At 42.9% G+C, this 21,135-nt stretch overlaps 1 protein-coding gene across 1 annotated transcript in view; it reads right to left on the bottom strand.

Annotated features, from left to right (window-relative positions):
- cdh13 (cadherin 13, H-cadherin (heart)) overlaps positions 1-21,135 on the bottom strand; it is a 291,804-nt gene that overhangs the window by 6,894 nt on the left and 263,775 nt on the right. Inside the window, exon 12 of the mRNA XM_061076474.1 lies at positions 16,942-17,084. Within this exon, the coding sequence (XP_060932457.1) occupies positions 16,942-17,084 (143 nt within the window). The remainder of the gene's footprint in view (positions 1-16,941; positions 17,085-21,135) is intronic.

The following is a 21,135-nucleotide window of genomic DNA, read 5'->3' as shown; positions in this document are numbered from 1 at the left end:
ATCTTACCACCTTGCAGTCAAATGCCTTTGCCAACCAGTCAAGCTGCAGTTTACATTCATGTCAGTCCAGACTTTTTTAATATAAAGATTTTAAAGGAATTCAATAGAAACGGAATGAGGTCAGTCAAGAATGGGACAGATGGACAAACATAACGTCACCGGCTCGTGGTTATTAAAGTTTGCAGCAATATGTTCATATACTGTAAATTTACTCCAAGCGACATCTCCCTTCACAATGCATGCCTCCCTGTCTTTATTAGTCTATCTCACCTCAGCAGACGTTGACCCTGGGCTTTAGAATGTAATGTAAAACATAATGTCAATGTGCCTGTGAGTTAAATTAGGTTCTGTCCAACAGGAAGTTTTCCAATCACCTCTGAGGCTCTGACATTTTGCATCTTGCTAACAGGTTAAACTGACATGAACAAAGATGGAAATCCCTTCACTATCTCGCTCAGCAGCTCTGTCCACACGGCTCCCATTCATTTTAATTAGGCTGCAACAATTAAGTCACTCACAGAGTTGCAGAACTTTCTTAAGCTAAATAACTTTTTGTGTTATTAAATGAACTGTTCTTTTTATTTTCTTCTTTCTATTTTTAAATAAATGAGCTCATTAATGATACATTAACAGGCTAAAGCTAAAATTGACTTTGCTCAAGTGGGGATTGATCCTGATGAATTGGCTTCGGAGGAGGAATTACACTGATTAACGAGTGAGACGAGGTTTGATTGTCTCCATCAAAGTCGCTCTTTGTTATTAAAAGAAGCAGAAGCAAGTCAAGCGGAGCTACACTCACACAACAACAACATACACTGAAACACAAGTCGTTTTCAGATAAGTCTGGATTTCAACCGCAGGTCATGTCTCCATCCTGCAGACAATCTACAGGCTTTAGAATCAAGTATCTGCCCCGAGATAGGCTCACAAATGTGGGGAATGACTGAATAATTGTTCATGTAAAGTAAAAAGTATAAAATTGAATTCCTACAAGTTAAAGTCACATGCTAATTTAAACATTAATTGTTGCAGATGGTGATAAATACAAATCTTTTTGGATCAAGTCTTTTTTTGGTATTTTTTTCGCACATTTCAGTCAGAACTGCATTTCATCAAGAAATCAATTCAGAAAATTTTTGGAAAAATCAGTTGCCGGAATGACAGGAAATATTAAATTTAATTTTTAAGTGGCTATTTGCATTTTGTCTTTGGGGAAACAGAAACACATGTAGATACAGATCATTGTCAAATTTGACCACAATTAAAGTAGTTTCATGCAAGATGTGGATATTCAACATGACTGATTCATCACCTCCAACCTCCAGGCGTCGCCCTCCTGCTTCATCTCCATCCTCTACTGCATCCTCTACCCCCCCCCCCCCCCCCAGGCCTGTTATTCTGCTGGCTGCCCAGAGATGAGAGGAGCCGGCTGACTGATTGACTCCCGGGGCTGTCGGTGCTAATCCACAGCTTCACCGGCTTTCTCTTCATATCTCTGTATCTGCCCAGCCCCCCCCCCACCACCACCACCACCAGAACACACCTGTACTCCCAAAACTCTGGCTTCAGGCTAATACTTCCCCTTCTGTCCGCTTGTCACTTTCTGTTGTTATCACTTCATATTTTCTTTCTGCCGTGTGAGTTTCTCTCCCCGACTGGAACGAGAGTCCCGGGTTGTGACCAGCAGCAGTTTGCAGTGTGAAGGTTTCTGCCAGCGCACGTTACGGTGAGAATAAAATCCAGGATCGGTTTGTGCTCGGTCTCGCCTCTCGGGGCCGAAAGCGTTGCAGCTGTGAAGTTTGATGTGAGTCAAGTAAGAGCAGGACACAGTCGAATTTCAACAAACGTCCAGCCGGTTCATTTTTCATTTTTTGAGTTTTACATTTGACAACCTTCTTATACTGTGTGTTGCAGCCATAGTTACTGGCTAACTTTTAGTGGATATTTTCTTCGGAGCGTTGATGTGGGAACTCAAGTGCAGGATTGGCTCCAGCTGCTAAAGCTTTGGACCAATCGTACGCCTGCTTACGATCGGCTCTCCAATCAACGGAAACTAATCCAGGTTCCAGGGACCACCACTCTCAGTTTGCCAGTGTGCCTTTTTTGCAAGATTTATGATTGTCAATTTTATAATGAAAGCTTTGAAACTATCCAGGTAATAAAGGCTGATCACATATAGAACTGTCTCCACACAACCAGAAGGTTCAGGGTTTGAATCCTGATTTGTTCAGAGTCTTTCTTGTAGAAGTATGCATGCTCTCCTCTTGTCTAAGTGGATTTTTTTCCTGGTACATCAGCTTCCTCCCACATTCCAAAGACATGAAGATCACTTCTTTGATTTAAATAGCATCAAATTACCCTTTTCCCCCTGTTTTAGTTCATCTTCATTATTTATTTTTTACACAATTTCACTTTACTCCTTTGAAATGAATTACTCATCTTGAAATAGAACACTTGGTTTAATGTTGCTTCCCTGTCTCCCTATGAGCTGGATTGTGTCACTGTGAAATGAGTCTCGCTCCGGCCACCAGTGAATCCAGTGGAATGAAAGGAAGCTCACTTGTAGAGTCACCAAGGACAAAGCTGAAACATGACTATTCTTATCGGGCTACATTTCTTTTTCTCATTAGAATAATCATTAAATGCCAGGACAGCTTAGGTACAAACAACCCAGTGGACGATGCCCTTGGCAAAAATATTCTGCATTGTTATTACTATGATTATTTTCCTGAGCCACATAAAAAAGTAGATGATGAAGGAAATTAATTAACCACAAGCAGGGGACCGGAGGAAGCCAGGAGCGGGGGGGGGTGGCTCGCCCGTGAGTAATGGCTCGGTGGAAAATGTCACAATACATCATGCGGCGGCTAAACCGACAGAAAGACAAATTCACAAGTGGACTTCAGCAAGGTAATAGAGGAGAATGAGAAAAGATAAATGAAGGCAAAGTCTGAAATGAGAGAGAGAGGGGGAGGAGACGGGAGCAGGAAGAAAAGGAGCTTTGAAGCAAAGTGATTTTGTAAATTTATATGATTATTATGAAGTGTCTGCCATGCTGGAAAAATCCAGTCCTAAATCTAGCTAAATCTATTACCTGCCACTGCACTGGGTCTCCCAGGGAAACAAGAAATACCTCAGTTCATCCATTTTCTGTCTTACGCTTATCCGAGGTCGGGGGTGCAGTGACAGGAGGCTTTGGGGGTTCCAGGCGTCCCCCTTGACAGCTTCCAGATCCTTGTGGGGGATCCGAGGGCTTTCCAAGGCCGGATTGGGAAATTTTATCCCTCCAGCGAGGTCTGGGTCTAACCTGGGGTCTCGTCCCAGTCGGGCAGGATCAGAACAACTCCAGGTGACGGCACCCAGGAGGAAAGATGCCCGAGCCACCTGACCTGACCCCTCTGACCTGGAGGAGTAGCGGCTCCACTCGGAGCTTCCTTCCGCGTGTCTGCACTCCTCATCTCAATTCTACGGTGGAGTCCAGCCACCCTGGGGAGCGAACCCATTTTGTCCGCTAATATCCACATTCTCATTCTTTGGGTCGCTTCCCCGGAGCTCATGACGATAGGTGGCTGATGGAAAGTTTTGCCTTGTGGCTCAATGCTCCGGTACGACGCTGACATTATACTGCTGGTGCAGCACCGATCTGTTGCTCCATCTTTCCCTCGATCGGGGACAAGACCCCAAGATGCTAACACTCCTTCACTTGGGTCAGCGAGCAATCTGCTGTTTTCTGACAGGGACGTCTGCAATGTACTCGACTGCAATTTTTCCCCATTTCACTTCATCGCTTGTAATATTTCTTAAATCTGTTATACGCCTCCGTTCAAACCCATTCACAAAACAAGGCGTGCACATTATTTTCAGGCCTGCGTGTGATCACACTGGGATGCTTCTTTTATCCTTTGAGCTAAACGTCATAGTTGTATTGTCGTCAGTTAATAATTCTGTTTCAAGGAAGTGAAAGACCGACATACAGACTATGAAACTCCATAGGGAACATAACAGAGCTCTTAACACTTGCACACATGCAGAGTAAGTGTTTCATATCAAGCTAATGAAAAACAAAGACACGGTGTAAGTTAAATAAGTTCGTTTTAAAAAGTGCAGCAGAAAAGCCTCAGTGAATTTACATGTTTTCCTGACTTCTGCAGCATTGGAGCTTTTGCAGCTTTCATCCATCCATTATCTCTTCCACTTCTCCTGTGAGGGTCTCAGGGGGATCCCACCTTGCAGTGGGTGGGAGACCACCCTGGAGAGGTTCCCAGTGTATCGCAGGACAAAAAAAAATCGAGACAAACAACCATTCACAACTGAAGTTCGCCTCCAATCTCCGATCTGCATGTCTTTGACTTCAAACACAGGGAGAACATGCAAAGTCCACACAGAAAAAAACCTTCCTCGGGATTTGAAACCTGTTCAAACTTTGATTAATCACAGTCAGACGTCTGTTCGGATTGTTCTCAGATATCTTTCATGTGGGGTTTGAAACCCTCAAGCACTTAGGATGAATGACAGGCTGTACATTACAGACACTAGACTTACTCTGCCTCAATTCCCTCACGCTCTGGTGATTGAGTAGATTCAATACTTATTCCACTGAGCTCTCACTGTTTCACTATCCACCTTGACACCGGACCTGAGTCCCAGACCTTGTTAAAAACCTCTCTTCAGATAACCCACTTCATTCGGTCCCCATCACTCATCAGCATCCTTCAGGTGGAAGGGGGGGGGGGGCTTTAGCAAACACAAATCACATGCGACCCGCTAATCTGATTGGCTGATCAGAACTGTAAATGAAACCGTGCCAGAGCCAATTACAGCAGGCGCGAGTCATTAAGAGAGATGACTTCGGGGAGAGGAGACAGGTGCGGCGCTGCTAGTCTGGCAAATGACTTTCAGAATAGAGTTTGTGTTATCAGTGGCGGGCTGCTCCACCCAGCGAGTGGAGGAGGACGGTGTGTTGATAGGACTTCACGTCGGCTTGCACTGCGAGCTGCGTTCCTGCTAATTAAACACTGAACCTCCCTCACCTGAGAGATCTCGTGTTTTGGTTTTTCCCCAGAAAAACTTAGCTGAAGGATTTTTTAACCGTGATTCGCCGCCAGATCACAAATAAAAAGTGTTTACACGTCCAAGTGAAACGTTTATAATTATCTAGATCAGGGGTCTTCAACGTTTTTCAGGCCAAGGACCCAGTGCCATGTATAAAAATAGCTACCTTGTTATTGTGCATTCAATACTAACCTATTCAAATATTACACGGGTTCATATATTCATGTTTTTAATTTAAACATGTGCAAGGGTGGCCATGTTAATGTGTATTTACATTTAAATTTGTGGGGGAAAATTTTTTAAAAATTTTAAAATTTTAAAAATTACCTAATCAACCAAAGATTTCCAGACCCCCCTGCAGTACCTCCGCGGACCCCCTAGGGGTCGCGGACCCTCTGTTGAAGACCTCTGATCTAGTTTCTTCAACTAGACAGAGCCAAGCCCAAATTATTATAAGTTTTATTTGGACGGGTTTTGCATTTTTTAATTTGTGGAGTGCTTTCAAACTACTGTACAAACAGCAACCATCCAAAATTAGTTACACATTCAAAAGTGATTATAGGCCCGACACACACACCTGTTCTCCCCCGACCTGAACAGCTGAACCTCACTCCCCCGATGAAGTCCACTTTCCCTCAACCCTCTGCCAGAGTGTCTGCAAGTCGTTTTCACAGGAGGCGTTTTTTAACGTGTGACAGCGGGAAAATCGTGGGTGAAAATAATAAAATGAATGATGGCCGACTCGCGTTTCGCTGCCTCGGCTTCAGGGTCTTGGTGGCGTGCACGCTGACTCACTGTCACACTGTCACGAGTCACGAGGACACAACACGAGTGACACTCGGCTCAGCCTCATCGCTGGAGCAGCAATTGAAGAAAAAACAATTTTCTTATGGAAACGAGACAAAGCATTTCCTCCTCTCGTGATTTGCGACAACCGCAGCTGGACGAGCCGTCAGTCAACTTTAACAGCTCTGTGGTAATCATATATTATTATTATATTGATAATATGTTGAGCTTTTGGAATGATGTCAGCAAGGCATGCTGTGGCTATGTGCATTAACAAATCTGCATTCACACTTCTGAATCTGAACATTTGTAAGGTTGTGGATATGAAATCCTGTTTTGCAGCTGCAGAATCATTTGGTGAATACCACCATCGATGTGTTGGTGCACATTTCCTCCAATCTAGACATTGTCCACTGAGCATCCAATCAGAAGAAGTCAACCAGACCAATCAGGGGCAAAAGAAAACCCCGATGTTGAAGCTAGAAAACATAATTTGGACTTGCTCTAAAAATGAATGATGCTTATTTGACGAAATGACAAAATGACCACTAAAATAACAAATGTAAATCTCATGTTGAAGATGGAGGATAAGTTAGTTTCCATCAACGTCTGTTTACAATTTCATACAAACCCAAATTGTATATATTGACACTTTTTAAGAATGATCTAAAACGTTGACTTGCTAAAGCAGAAGTCAGGAATCCCCATAGCTTAGGAATTCAGTTTCTATTTCCTGGTTCACCAGCACCAGCGTGTAGGTTGTAGGGATGTCACGAGAACCGATACCTACGATACCTTTCGATACTAACATAACAAAACGATGCCGATGCCCAAGTTTTGGAAGTACCGTAGGCACCGTCAGCTTCGATGCCAGCAGCTGTTAGCAACTTAGCATTAGCATCGGTGCTGCGCCAGTCGACGTTTACATTCTGAAAACCAAGACGGCAACTGCGGCTGCAGCGTTCGCCCCACCTCGACTTGTTTATTAAAAAGGCAGAGTCGTGTATGGAAGTATTTTGTGTTTGACGCCGGGTTTACACCGGACACGGAAGCAACGCCGCCGCTCCGCGCTAATCCTTAGCGCGCCGGCACATGGTTGTTTACACCGGAAGCTGAAGCGGCGCATGGGAGTGGATGGGAGCCAGCTGTTATTTAAGGCTTGGTGCTGCGCTTACGAGTCGCTTTGGCGTCGCTTCAGCGTCCGGTGTAAACCCGGCGTGAGGCAGATGTATCATTTATTGCATAACGTGTCTCACAACAAAGCGTCACTCCCATGCGACCGCAACTACCGTATAACCCTCAGTATATGCGCAGCGCAAGCACATTGAATTACCGTATATGACATTAACAACATCCAAATAATGCACTTTTTTTTTACCGTGGTGTCGAAATTGGCATCGAGAATCGTGTTATTTTACTGGTATTGGCACCGACTACTGAATTTTTGGTATCGTGACACCCCTAGTAGGTTGACTCCTTCTTTTCTAACCAGACAGATGCAAATGAGCAGTTTTTCAGTTAACACTCCTTATTTAACGCTATCGAATCAACTGCTTTCTGTTGTTAAATGTTTAACAGACAGGTATTAGAGTCTTGGCATAGAAAACACAACTATATCTCTTGAATTGTCAAACTACTCCACTGAGTGTATTGAAACTGCCAAATTAAACACTACCCTGCAGCTCTGATTACATACTTTTTTTGCTTGTACTTGGGGGATATTTCACAGATGTAACTTAGCAGTTCCTGCTGATTCAAATGCAGAAGGTGTTAATTGGGGTGGCCCTTACGGCAACTTATAAACCGTGAGGCTGTGTAGTTAAAACCTCCTCCAATCCCTGCACACCTCACTCCACCACCATTAACTCACAGCCTAGACGGATAAACACACACACACACACACACACACACACACACACACACACACACACTGACGTAAACAGATGGCGGCTTCCAATTCTTCATCAGAAAACGAAGCCTCTGACAGTTTTGTTGTTCTAATGACGTACTTTTCTTGATGAAGTGAAAGACATCCAGCATCAGCCGTGCTTTCCCCGATTCCATCATCCGACTTCATCTTTCATTATCCATCCCTCGGCATCTCCCCTTCTCACTAATCTCATTTCATATGGATCTCTGTCATTAAATCTACACCCAGAGCAGCTCGGGAAGCCCTTGGTTGGAAAATCCTGATAGAAATGCGCCGGGTGCTGACACTTTGGAAATATTAATCATATCTAATGCAGCCACTTTCCAGACTAGTGTTTTTTAGTCTGGTACCAGTGCCCTCAGACTGGGGCGCTCTTGCTGAGCTGGCAGAGACGTGTTTATTTTCGCGTGCCAGGCGCGGAGACAACTTCTGATCCGGAGATGAATCAGTATTCAAGGACGAGAGGCAGCTCCCGGTAATGGCCGACAACAGAGAAAAGAGAGATGCTTCTTCCCCAGCAAGCAACACACAGGTATTCTCTAATCACAGACATACCACGAGCTTCCTTCACGAGGTGGCGACTTCATCGAGAGGATCCTCGACAAGCCGAGAAAATGAGAGACAGGAGAAGTCGGAGAGAAACGAACGAGAGAGACAGGCGGAGGTGGCGCTGAGGAGCTGGAGTGAGGACGACACAGTGTGTGTTTGGGGTTAATGAGGCAGCATGGCAAGACAGGGAGAGGCAACAGGAGGTGAGATGGCATCCAGCTCGGATCCTCTGCGCTTTCCAGAGCATATCCCATTACACTGCCATTATCCTGGGTCAAGATGTCTTGATTCCCAGCCCTAAACCCCCCCTCCCCCCCTGCGCCTACACTGCCGCACGGGGGTCATCATTGATTGGGCCGGGCAAGAACACATCTCAGCAAGGTGGTTAACCTGCTCCCCTGTCGGGCTGCCTCCATCAAGGGATTGACGAGAAAGAGAGAGAGAGAGAGATGTATAGATTGAGTGAAAGCAACCTTAAGACGACACGAGGGTAAACAAACACTTCCTGAATTCAAATAAATCCTGTTTGGTCAAAACGCTTCTTCACAAAGCCTCCAGACCCGTTTTGTTTCCTTTAAAATCCACCGTATTTCCTGATCCTGCCATTTTGTTGATGTTCTTTTTGTTTGCTTGACACTCAGCCTCCGGGTACTATATTTACCTTTTCTATTAGACACATCCTACACTTCAGCTCCTACTCTCTTGGCTCCGGTGTAATGGATTCTTTTGGAAGACGGCGGCGGCGGCAGACAGACACAGCTGATCCCTTGCATTCAAAATGCTTTCATCTGCTAACAGCTCAGTCCCCAAAAATGTCTATTAATCAAACTTTATCTCATCAATAACTGAATCAGAGTTTAGTAGAGTTTCATTACACATTGAGAAGTGGGAGAAGTAAAAGACTGCGTGAATACTAACGTTCGTCTTCACAATAACTTCTCCCGCACTCCGCTCATCGCCTGAGGACATCACTGCACTCGGCCGAAACACTCTCACTTTATTATTTCCCGGCTGTAGTTGGAGGCGGCGAGATCACAGCGTGCTAAAGACGCAACACGGAGTCTATCTATCTGCATTTAGCCTTCCGGGCTGTCGGGCGGCGTGCTGCTGACATGACAGACACTCAGCGGTGCAGCCTGTGGATCTGGGCGTGTGCGTGGCCTGGAACAGGGAAATTACTCAGCCCATTACGGCAACAAGCACCACACTGGTTCTCTGCACTTAGTGCGGCAATGAGGCAGCACGGAGGCAGACATCACACCAGAAGATGAAGACACGTGTAGGGAAAGACAAAGGTGGAAAGACACACACACACACACACACATACACACCATGCACTTCCATCTTAGTGGGGATACTCGTTGGCATACAGTGCATTTCCTATCTGACCCAGTTCTTAACCATCAGAACTAAATGCAGCTCTTACTCTTTAAGTTTAACTTTACTTTTTGCAATAAAATATAATTACTGTTATGTGGTTTTATGCCTCTGACAACTAGTACAGTTCCAGTCCATATACATGTCCAGACTCATATAAGTTTAGCGTATCATTGATCACTGAAATCTTATTGGTTAATCTTTGAGTGACCACTGTTTGAAATTGATTGCATGAATGTAGACTTTAAGATGTAATAGAAGCGTTCTGTTGTTTTATGCCTCTGATAACCAGTAGCCTACAGTTGCAGTCGACATACGTTTTTATATGAGTAAAAACTTATATGAGTTTAGCGTGACCTATATCTTTGAAAACATATTGTTTAATCTATGAGTCCAAGTGACTACTGGTCAAGATTTAAAAAGATTGCCTGAATGTAGACTGTTATCATGTTCAAGAGGCCATGTTTTGTAAGGTCACAGTGACCTTGCCCTTCGAAGACCAAATTATATTCATTTTATTCTTGAGTCTAACTGAACTTTATTGCCGAATTCAAAGAAAGTCTCTCAAACTGTTACTGGTTTTTCATTTGAGATATGTTCACAAGAACAGGACGGACGGAGAGAAGGAAGGATGACACACACACAGCTGTGGGGCGACTGTGGGTCAGGGGGTAGAGCGGGTCGTCCACTGACTAAAAGGTCAGTAGTTTCGATTCATACCCCGGCTCCTCCAGAAAGACACTGACCTCAAAACTGACTCAAAATATGTTTTTGAGCTCAAATTTGCCCTTAAAACCATTAAAAAAAATACATGCACTCAAAGTGAGGTTTACAGATACGCACACACACACACACACACGCACACAACGTTTCATAACATTTTACATCCGTCTGAGCACTAAATAGTTGGTCTCATATCCCATTAAAATTCAGCAAACCCTGTCTCCTGCTTTCTGATTCAAACCAGAGGGGATACAATCTGACTGTGGTGGTGGATGCTGGGAATTATCACACTGCTCAGTCTGACTGTGTGTATGTGTGTAATACTTAATATTCCTGTAATTAACAAAGCTCCCTTTGACTGTGGGGGGGGGGTTTGTCTCGCTGTGATACAGATAGACAGACCCACCGTCTAAATGGAGGTCTCCACTCTTCACGTCCACGTGTTTCAAAGCAAACACGGCTCAGTTCTTCTGTGCATAACTTAAGAGTTTTTAATATCAGTTTCTGTGGCGGCAGAGATCGAGGACTGTGTGTGTAGATGTGTGTGCGTATGTGTGTGTGTGTGGGGATATGTGTGTTGATATGTGTGCGCCGCCATGTTTCAGACGACTGGGGCTTTGATAATGTATTCATGCCTTCCAATGACAAATGGCTCCCACCAGGAGGCGGTTTAACATTTAAATGAGGAGCAGGAGAAAACATTAAACCACACACACACACACAGACACACACAGAGACACACACACACACACGTCCACGCTCACATTCACACACTTACACTCACTTACACACACACACTGCCTTGGATACACAGGGGCAAGCCAGCGAGGTACTGCAGGTACAGGACAAAGACATTAAAAACCAGAATGAGCACACGACTTTAAACCACCCACCCACCCACACACCCAACCACACACACACACACACACACACACACACACACGCACACACACACGCACACACACACACACACACACATAGATCCTCCATCATTTAATGTGAGGGATGGAGAAGGGGATAAGATGTGGGAACAGCTGGCGTCCCGACGGGGAATCAGAGAGCAGAAGATCCTGATGAGAGTTTACACAAACAGCCCTCTGCTCAGGTAGGAACAATATCTGCTCAAACAATATTGCGCCGCTCCGCCGGGCGGCCAAGTGTCGCTGCCCGGGCGAAACTCAGCTGTGGCTTTACGGCCATTCACTTAAAAGCAGGATCACATGAGGGGAGCAGGAGGGACGATGTGCAGGACCACAGATGTAGAGAGGAGTGTGAGCACCGGCGCATGTAAATAAACAGATTTACACATGTGCATGCACAGTAGAGGTGTAACTGTTCATGTAGTTGTACCGAAAACAGTTTGGTATTGGCTTTTCGGTTCACTGCACATTTGTAACGAAATAATGCTTTAAAGAAAAAATAAATAACCACTTGTGTGTGCTGCCTGGTGGTGAAGCAGCCTGTTGCTAACAAGTCAGACTGGACCCAAACAATAACGAATCCTGAAAAAACTAACCGAACCCGACAGGAGATCTGTATTTCTCTGAAACCAGCTCACCTGGGTCAGGTATCCACAGTCTTACAGCAAAGGTGATTTGAAAGCAGTGAATAAGCTGCTGTGCGAAGAACACAGGGTTTAAAGACGTGTTGAGGTAATTGAGCCCCGTGAATCAATTGTTCGATTGTTCAACGTAATTTATCAGTAGGTTGTGTTTAGCTGCAGCAGAGATACGGACTTTGAGAGTAAACTAGTGATTAATTTTACATAAAGAAGAAAATATTTGTTTATTGTTTTGTATTTCTTGTTTTTCTCTGGACCAGAAACAAACCAAACCGTGCGCACACCTCTTTGTGGACGTGCACACAACTGTGGCCTCTCCTGCAAGTGCAGCTGATTGCTATGGCAACAGTGTGATACCTCCAGACTCCAGACTCACTGCTGCAAATCCTCCAGCTGGGTTGACCCCGACCTTGACATCAACATTATCATTAGTTCACTATGTTTTCCAACCTCTGATCCTCCTCCCTCTCCTCTCCTCTGTTATATCGGTGACTTTATGTCTTCCCTTCCTGCTCCGGTGTTTTCTACGTATGTTCGCTCCACTGTTCACCATCTGCTGCCGCCTGCAGGGGGGTGCTCCGGCTGACCCCCCCCTCACGCTGTTAACCAGGAGTAACAGTCAATCTGTTGCTAACCACGCAAAAACATTTACCGAGAGTGCATTTCCCTTTTCCAAACTTCGGCACAAGGTCAATTCTTAAACTCGTGACCCTTGAAACTGCCGTAGGACCAGTCATTGACAAAGGAGGTTCAGTAATATTTAGCTTAGTTTCAGTTACACTACATGTACGGTTACTTGGGGAATATTGTTGAGAAAGTGAAAACTATAGGTTTATAGTTGACGCGGTAGATTTTGATTGTCAGGCATAATGACATAGCTCAGAGGTCTTCAACAGGGGGTCCCCTAGGGGTCCGCGGAGGTACTGCAGGGGGGGTCGCAAAATCTTTGGTTTATTAGACAATTTGTTAAATTTTTAAGATGGATAGATGGATAGATGGATAGATAGATAGATAGATAGATAGATAGATAGATAGATAGATAGATAGATAGAAAGATAGATAGATAGAGGGATAGATAGATAGATAGATAGATAGATAGATAGATAGATAGATAGATAGATAGATAGATAGATAGATAGATAGATAGATAGATAGATAGATAGATAGATAGATAGATAGATAGATAGATAGATAGATAGATAGATAGATAGATAGATAGATAGATAGATAGATAGATAGATAGATAGATAGATAGATAGATAGATAGATAGATAGAAAGAAAGAAAGATGATAGATAGATAGATAGATAGATAGATAGATAGATAGATAGATAGATAGATAGATAGATAGATAGATAGATAGATAGATAGATAGATAGATAGATAGATAGATAGATAGATAGATAGATAGATCAAACATATTGAGAGGCTGATCTGAACATCTGCCTGACAACATCCATCCGTCCAAGGTTAGATAACTGGTCCTACATCTCACTAATGTGGGAGTATGTGTGCCTTCCACAGATAGCTTGAGGATTCACTGTCTCTTCTACACGCATGTTTAAAATAAAAACATGAATATATGAACCCGTGTAATATTTGAATAGCTTAGTATTGAATACACAATAACAGGGTAGCTATGTTTATACATGGCACTAGGCCCAGTGTAATATAAAACACAATTTTATACAATATATATAGTAGGGGGTCCCTGCTCCATCTCTCCACCAGTTTGGGGGTCCTTGGCCTGAAAAACGTTGGAGACCCCTGACATAGCTAGAAGATGATATATATATATATTTCTATACACGTTCCATTGACGCCCCCTTTCTGTTTGACATGGCTCTCTGTCTCCTTCTCTCACTCTCAGCCTCTCCAGTGCAGAGTGGATATGTATTGAAGATTGTAAGTGGTGGATCGATATCCTGTTGATAGTCTACATACAGTCTGTGGGTTGTCATACAATCATTGAGCAGATCGCCGTGGGGAAGAAGCGAATTTTCCCCGCTGATGACTGAGCGTGCAGCAGAGGAGGTGAGGCAGGGGTCAAGCGGGTATCAGCATTCTGCCCACGTTGCAACCACATGCACGCTGGCTTTGACACAGCAAGTTAAAGGTTGGAGTGCTGGGATTTTCATGCTTGGATTCGCTTCCATGTCGGTAACTTGTAGGTAATAGAGGAGTTGCCTGCGGGAGCATGAAGGGAAATTCATCTAATCTATCTCCATATCTAATGTAACTAAAGAATCATAAACAAAAAATCTTCAGGGGTTGAATTCTAATAAGTTTGTCAATCACCTGACTTTCGCTGTACTTCCATCAGGAGGGCAAAGCTTTGACCCAGTGAGATATCTCATCATCAACAAGATGGATTTGTAGTAAATGTTGTTTGAACATCAAATGTTTTATTAAAAAAAAGCTGCTTTCAGACATGCACTGAACTCCAAACACTCTCCTGAGGTTATCTGGTGAATGTGAGAATGCAAATGTCGGCAGCAGTTGGTCCTGATATTCTCTGGAGCTGAATCCTATTTTTTTCGATCAGCCCCCAAAGTAAAAACTGAGTCCAATGCGAGAATCCAGCAAGATATTGAGTTGGCCCCTTGATGACATTACAAAAACAAAAAATACAATACTCTCAGGATGACAAAGACACGTCAAATACGCCAATGTCAACTTCGACAGACAATGAGATTCGTCAGCTTTTGGCGCTAAGGGCAAATTTCCACAGGGGTAATTTAAATGTGAAGTCCTGCTGCATGAGAACAAGCTCACAGAGCCGATATGCATGACTGCAAACTCAATACAGCAGCTACGACCTGCATGTTTAACATTTCTACTGTTAAAATAGGTAATGATCCCCAGAGGTTTAACATCTGAAACCTTCCACTAGTCACAGAACAGGACTTTAAGATTAGAGGTGAAATGTCTGCACGAAACACAAGCAAGTCCTGTAGCCGATACAGTTCTTCAAAGACAAAACACAAAACACAACAATGTAGATTTCCAAATTTATTTATAACTTTTATGCAAACTTGTTTAGCAAAAGATTCAAAGTCTTTTGAAAGTCAAATATGATCGAAACACAAGCAGCTGCAAAAAGAACTTCAGCAACTTCAGTGAGGAAGTGATGGTGACAGTAACCATGACAAAGCTTTTGATGCCAATTCTTCAGTTCTTGAAAGTTGTTGATAATCAGTTCCATGGGATGTGTTTTAAGTCATTATCAAGAAGTTTGAAGGTTTAATACCCAGCTCTCAATTTACATGAACAAAACGAAAAGATAAGTGCAGCTATTAGTGGGCTGTTTCTAAAAATAATTATAAATTTGGGGCCGTTGTCTTCACACATTGAACAGATGGTGGAAGGTTCATTGATGAATGTCAATCACAAATTACAGTGACTGTGACAGAAATCCCATATGCTCATGGATAGACTGAATAAAAGAGTTTGCTTTGATTAATGGAACTTGTCAAACTTAACAGAAGAGGAAATTATGTTTGGTTACATGATGCATCTTTAAAAGTGATATAATATCGGCCTGGATCGTGTTACGCTGTCTTTCCTACCGGCTCTAATCTGACTCTCTGCCCTGTCCACTTAGAATCTTCACCATTTCTCTTCTTCCCTTAACCACTTCTCCGGCTCTATATCTTTTTCCAGTAATCTCCCCTCATGTGCCTTTCTCCTCTTCCCTTGACCCTTTCGCCTCCTCCACCTCCGTCTCCCGCCGCGTCCTCACTCCTCTTTCAACGCTCATCTATCTCCAGTCCCCCTGAAGTCCCCAGCACAACAGTTCTATTCTGCTGCCTGCTAATAGAATCCCTCAGTTCCTGTAATGAATCTGTCAAATCTCCCTCAGCACAGGAGACCGGATAGATTGATAGGACGGACAGAGGGAGAGAGAGAGAGAGAGAGAGAGGGACAAAGAGACAGAGAGACACAGGGAGATGATGTGATGTGGAGACAAGCCAAAAGAAAAGACGATAGAAGCGCTGGGGCTCTCTAACACTTTCACATGAGCCACAGAGGGTCTCATAGCAGCAGCTTCACTGACGTAGTCAACCAGGCGCCATATGCTCCAGAAGAGGCAGCGGCACTTAAGAGCATCCCACTGTCACTGTGGGACAGAGACACTTCCACTGTGGCCAGGTCAGACCAACAGGCAACCACCAGGCCGTACCAAGTTATTAACTGAACTTCTGCACAGAACTCGGCTTTGTTTCCACACGTCTGTGATTCTGCTCCAACGCTCATCGCCCCCAGGAGGAATTCTTTATAAAATGCAGATCACAGTCACTCCGGGAACAGTTGTATCGCTATCGAATTCAGATCAACTCTCTTAAAACACTTGAACCATCAGAAGAAGCTTATAAAAACATGGTTGATAGATAGATAGATAGATAGATAGATAGATAGATAGATAGATAGATAGATAGATAGATAGATAGATAGATAGATAGATACATAGATACATAGATACATAGATAGATAGATAGATAGATAGATAGATAGATAGATAGATAGATAGATAGATAGATAGATAGATAGATAGATAGATAGATAGATAGATAGATAGATAGATAGATAGATAGATAGATGATAGATAGATAGATAGATAGATAGATAGATAGATAGATAGATAGATAGATAGATAGATAGATAGATAGATAGATAGATAGATAGATAGATAGATAGATAGATAGATAGATAGATAGATAGATAGATAGATACATAGATAGATAGATAGATACATAGATACATAGATACATAGATAGATACATAGATAGAGGACATCCAAAGCCTTTCATTAAGCACGCTGTTGCATTTCATCAGCGAGCAAAGTATCAGACTGGACATATTTTTATCTGAGGGTTTTAAAGATAGCTTTAAACACCCGTCACATTCTGTTCATGTTTAATTACCTCCTATGGTTTTCACTCTGTGTGACACCGGCGACTCACCGTTGTCTGTGGCGATGAAGACAGCTGTGTATTTGTTGTGGTGGACATGCGGAGACTCTCGGTCCAGCGAGGACGAGGTGTTGACAGTTCCTCTGACCGGGTTCACACTCAGCCAGCCTGCTGGGTCTCTCAGAACAGCATACCTGCGACAAAGTGACAAAATAAAGAGGTTTAGACCACATAATATACACATATACTGTATCCTACTGCCGTGTAGAAAAGTTTTTTCCAGCTTTACTAAAATAATATAAACTTTGAGTTTTTTGTGAGGGATGTAGAAGATGCTACCAAACCAAATTAAAAGCTAATAATCAAAATCAAATCAACAACAAGAAGTTTAATCACAGTGTAGCATTGGTAAGATACAATTTCCCCAGAGGACACAATGGGTAACATTCAAAGAGTGTTACTTTTAAATACTTTCTTTTTCCATTCTGCTATGCCGATAAAACGTGTTTTTGGGGTTGAAATGAATAAATCCATCAATATTTGTTGGAGACTGCAACTTAATCATTTTTCAACAAGGTACTGCCATCGACAGTTTGTCCTTGAACGCCTCAGAAGATCGTTATTTAACGTCCAAACACCCAACGTCTTAATTAAGAGACTTGTTTATTGAAAGACATTCGAATGTTATCGTCATGGACGCACTTACTTTGCTGAGTAAGTAAGAAAACAGTGTGAAAATGGGCCAAGAGTCACTTCCTGTGCACAGCCTCTGTGTGTGTGTGTGTGTGTGTGCGTGCGTGTGTGAAGCAGCAGCAGCAGCTCCTGCCAGGCCCAGGCTTGAACATGATGGAGCACCTCTCCAGAAATCTCGCGGGCGAACAGCCAAGCTAGCATCGCCTTGAAAACGAGCCGAAGAGCAGATCACGACCTCGCTAATGTGACCACTCAGCCGGCCACTGATGGCTGCTAGATGGTGATTGGACGGCGGCCTGCATCTGTGATAATGTCACGAGTAATTGACTCAGAAGCTCTGGTGCACCACTTTCCTCTCGACACACACACACACAAACACACACATTCTAATAAACTGTGAGAATATTTACACATGCATAAAAGACACATACTGATTCTCAAGCACACAAACACACACACACACACAAACAGACACACTGGTAGTATACAGAGCTTCCTCACTCCGAGGCCGCTCTCTGCCAGCAGTGCTCAGCAGCAGACAAATTGTCTTGGAAATGGAGCTCTTGAGCTAACAGAGTGCGACAAAGCCTTGGGAAACGACTTTGCAATCAACCTCTGCTCACACCTTTCGCCTCTCGCTCACACACACACACACACACACACTCTCCCTGCCTCCGACTACTACTGTTCGCCAACATGTGTTTTACTGTGACAGAAAGGGCCACTGCTGTGAGGTTAAATGCAGCGTTAATAATGACACACATATCGTCTCTTTCTTACCATCTTGGCAAACACACTTGAACCAGCGCACATGATTCACCCGCCAAGGTTCTCCAATAAAACAGAGGCAGGCGCACAGGTTATTAACCTCCATATGTCTCACAGTTCCCGTCAGTGACTACACACACACACACACACACACACGCACTTGCACATGCGTTTTTAGGGTTGACTAAGGCCAACCTCTAAATGACTGACTAATAAAACCAGCATTATTGGCTAAATGTATCGTATTAGGGATATATTGGTGTTTTTGTGAATAGCAGCTGATACAGAACAAGACACTGCAGTAAAGAAAGGTGCCAAAGAGGGTTTTGTCTGTATTGTATTGCAGGTCAACTACATGCAAGTTATCAAAATATAATACTCAAAGGAATGAGGTCTATTTACACATAAACTGCAACATCAAACAACTTAAATGCAAACGCTGACTTAATTATGAGTAATTTAATGCTGCTGTCACAACATGAGGGTGTCTGCTATTTATCTGTAATTATTTGAATGACATCAAGGTATTTTGACCTGTTGAATACTTGAATTAACAACATATCCTCATTATATTAATAGAAAATGTGATTAGGTGTCAAATCCAAGTAAATGTAATTGAATAGTTTGTTGGAGACAGTTTTTTTATGTCTTTAGAATAATAGTTTTGAAATTTGATTTGACAGAAACAGCGAAACCTGTCTCAGTCGAAAAGTAGAAAAGATATCATCATTATGTGCTGTTTGTTTTAGCAAAGTTTAACATTGTCAGGTTCTGGTTTTATAAGGGGGGGTCATGAGTTTGGGTATTTCTTTCCGGAGGCACATAGCAACCGCTATAGGGAAGCGGTTACCTCAGATTTTGTTTATAACCAAATTTATAACGAGTTAATAACCTTTCTTTTCATTAAAAAGAAAATAATGCATTATATATTGTTTTCAAATTATGTAAAACGTATTAGCCGTGTTAATAGACCTATAGAAAAGACCTTTTGACACTAACTGTACTGTTGTAATTGCAAATTGTCCTTTTCAATTAAACTCACCCATACAATCAAACACAGTTGAGTAAGTATCAGGTTATAATTGATGTTATGCTAGTTGGAAGAAGTGTAATTGTCTCTGTGTGGCTGGAGAGTTTGTCACTAAATGAATCGGTTCCACTGTTTCTCCTCTGGGACAAACCGCCAGAGCACTTAAAAGGCAAAATTAGAAAGACATTAAAAAGCCATTAGGAAATATTCATATCTGATTTTCCCGAAAAACCAGAGACGCTCCAAACAAATCAGTCAGCCAGCGAGAGAGCGAACACAATGACCACACATCCCATCATTCAGCAGCCAAAACACACACTGTCCACTTTGAATACACACCGGCACAAAGTAAGATAAACAACTCAATAAAAAAGGGAACTGTCGGGCTTGCACTGAGAACAGCGACATTGTCCAGAAGCAGGCTGTAATATTGTAATATTATTTTTTCCACTGGCCTGTAAAGCTCCACTATTACACTTAGATGAAAGCTGGTGTCTGCAGAGGTACAAGTGAGTGTGTGTGTGTACAGTACAAGTGTGTAGTAGAAGGTTTCTCTTGTGACGACACAGGAACATGTGCCAATGGTCCTCATGATTAGCTTTTGCTGTTTCTGACAAGCATCTGTGATGTGCTTTTGCCAGTCTTTGTGTGTCGTGCAGTGCAACTTCTGTGTGTAACTTTGGACGTCATTGTGCTGTTGTTTGTCATTGTGCTGTAGATGTGCTGTTGCTGTCCTGGATGACAGATGTAAATTAGTTTGAAGCTACAGTCTTGTACCATATATCAATAGGTGACATTTGGGTTTGAACTGTACTTTGTCCCTTTTGAATAAAAGAAATAAGCCTCCTCTTCAATGTAAGATTAAGTTTGAATTATCAAGTCAAACTTGATCTGCTTGCAAAATCTACCCTAAAGACGAAAATATTATAATTTAAGAAAAGTTCACAAATTGATTTTTTGACAAACCTTGAAATGTGAGCAGAAAATCTGACACAAACACAAAAACCTGTCACGAAGGCACACTACAACTTGAAAGACTTTGCACCGAGGAACGTAAATAATTTATTTTGACAGCCGAGTCAGGAGATCTTGTCGGAGAGCAACGCTCCGCTGTCGCTCTCGTGGAGGCGTTGAGACACGTGAGCTCTTCATAACTCTGATGTGAGTCGTGTTCGCCTCTGTTCTCCGACAACTCAAAGAGATTCGGGAGCAGGAGGGAGAGAGAAGGCTCGCCGCCCACTTGTAATCCAGTTCCATCAAGTGAAAATTCGCAAGTGTACACCATTGTGCGACTGTGCACGTTGCTGTGTCGATAGCAGGTGTGGGCGGGACACACAGAACAGAAAAGAGACAATTTGTGGGAAGAGCTAATTTAGCAGGAAGATGAAAGCTCAGAGGTGAGTGCCGTAAAGGAAACGCTCTTTGCTTAAATGCCGACTATTGATCTCGGTTGTTCTCACTTAGATGAGACATTTCGTTGGCGCCTCTTCTAAGTGGCACTAATACACTGTATCTTTCCTGCAGCTTGGTCTTTTAAATATTCATAGGTTTGCTGGAGCAACACTACTGTACAAGCTGTTAGTAAAGGTGGATCTCTAATGGGTTTGAAAATGCACTTTGTCTTGAGCAATGCACTCATCTCATGCAGGACACTTCATTGTTTGAACTGTTTTCTTAAACAATATTAACTGACTTATAGTTGTGTAATTAAGTGTATATATATCTAATGGATTAGAATAATACAGCAAATTATG

Source organism: Limanda limanda, chromosome 8 (assembly GCF_963576545.1).
Source record: "Limanda limanda chromosome 8, fLimLim1.1, whole genome shotgun sequence".
In the NCBI taxonomy this organism is placed as follows: domain Eukaryota; kingdom Metazoa; phylum Chordata; class Actinopteri; order Pleuronectiformes; family Pleuronectidae; genus Limanda; species Limanda limanda.
The sequence above is the reverse complement of the archived record's forward strand: the minus strand, read 5'-3'. Positions and strand labels throughout refer to the sequence as shown.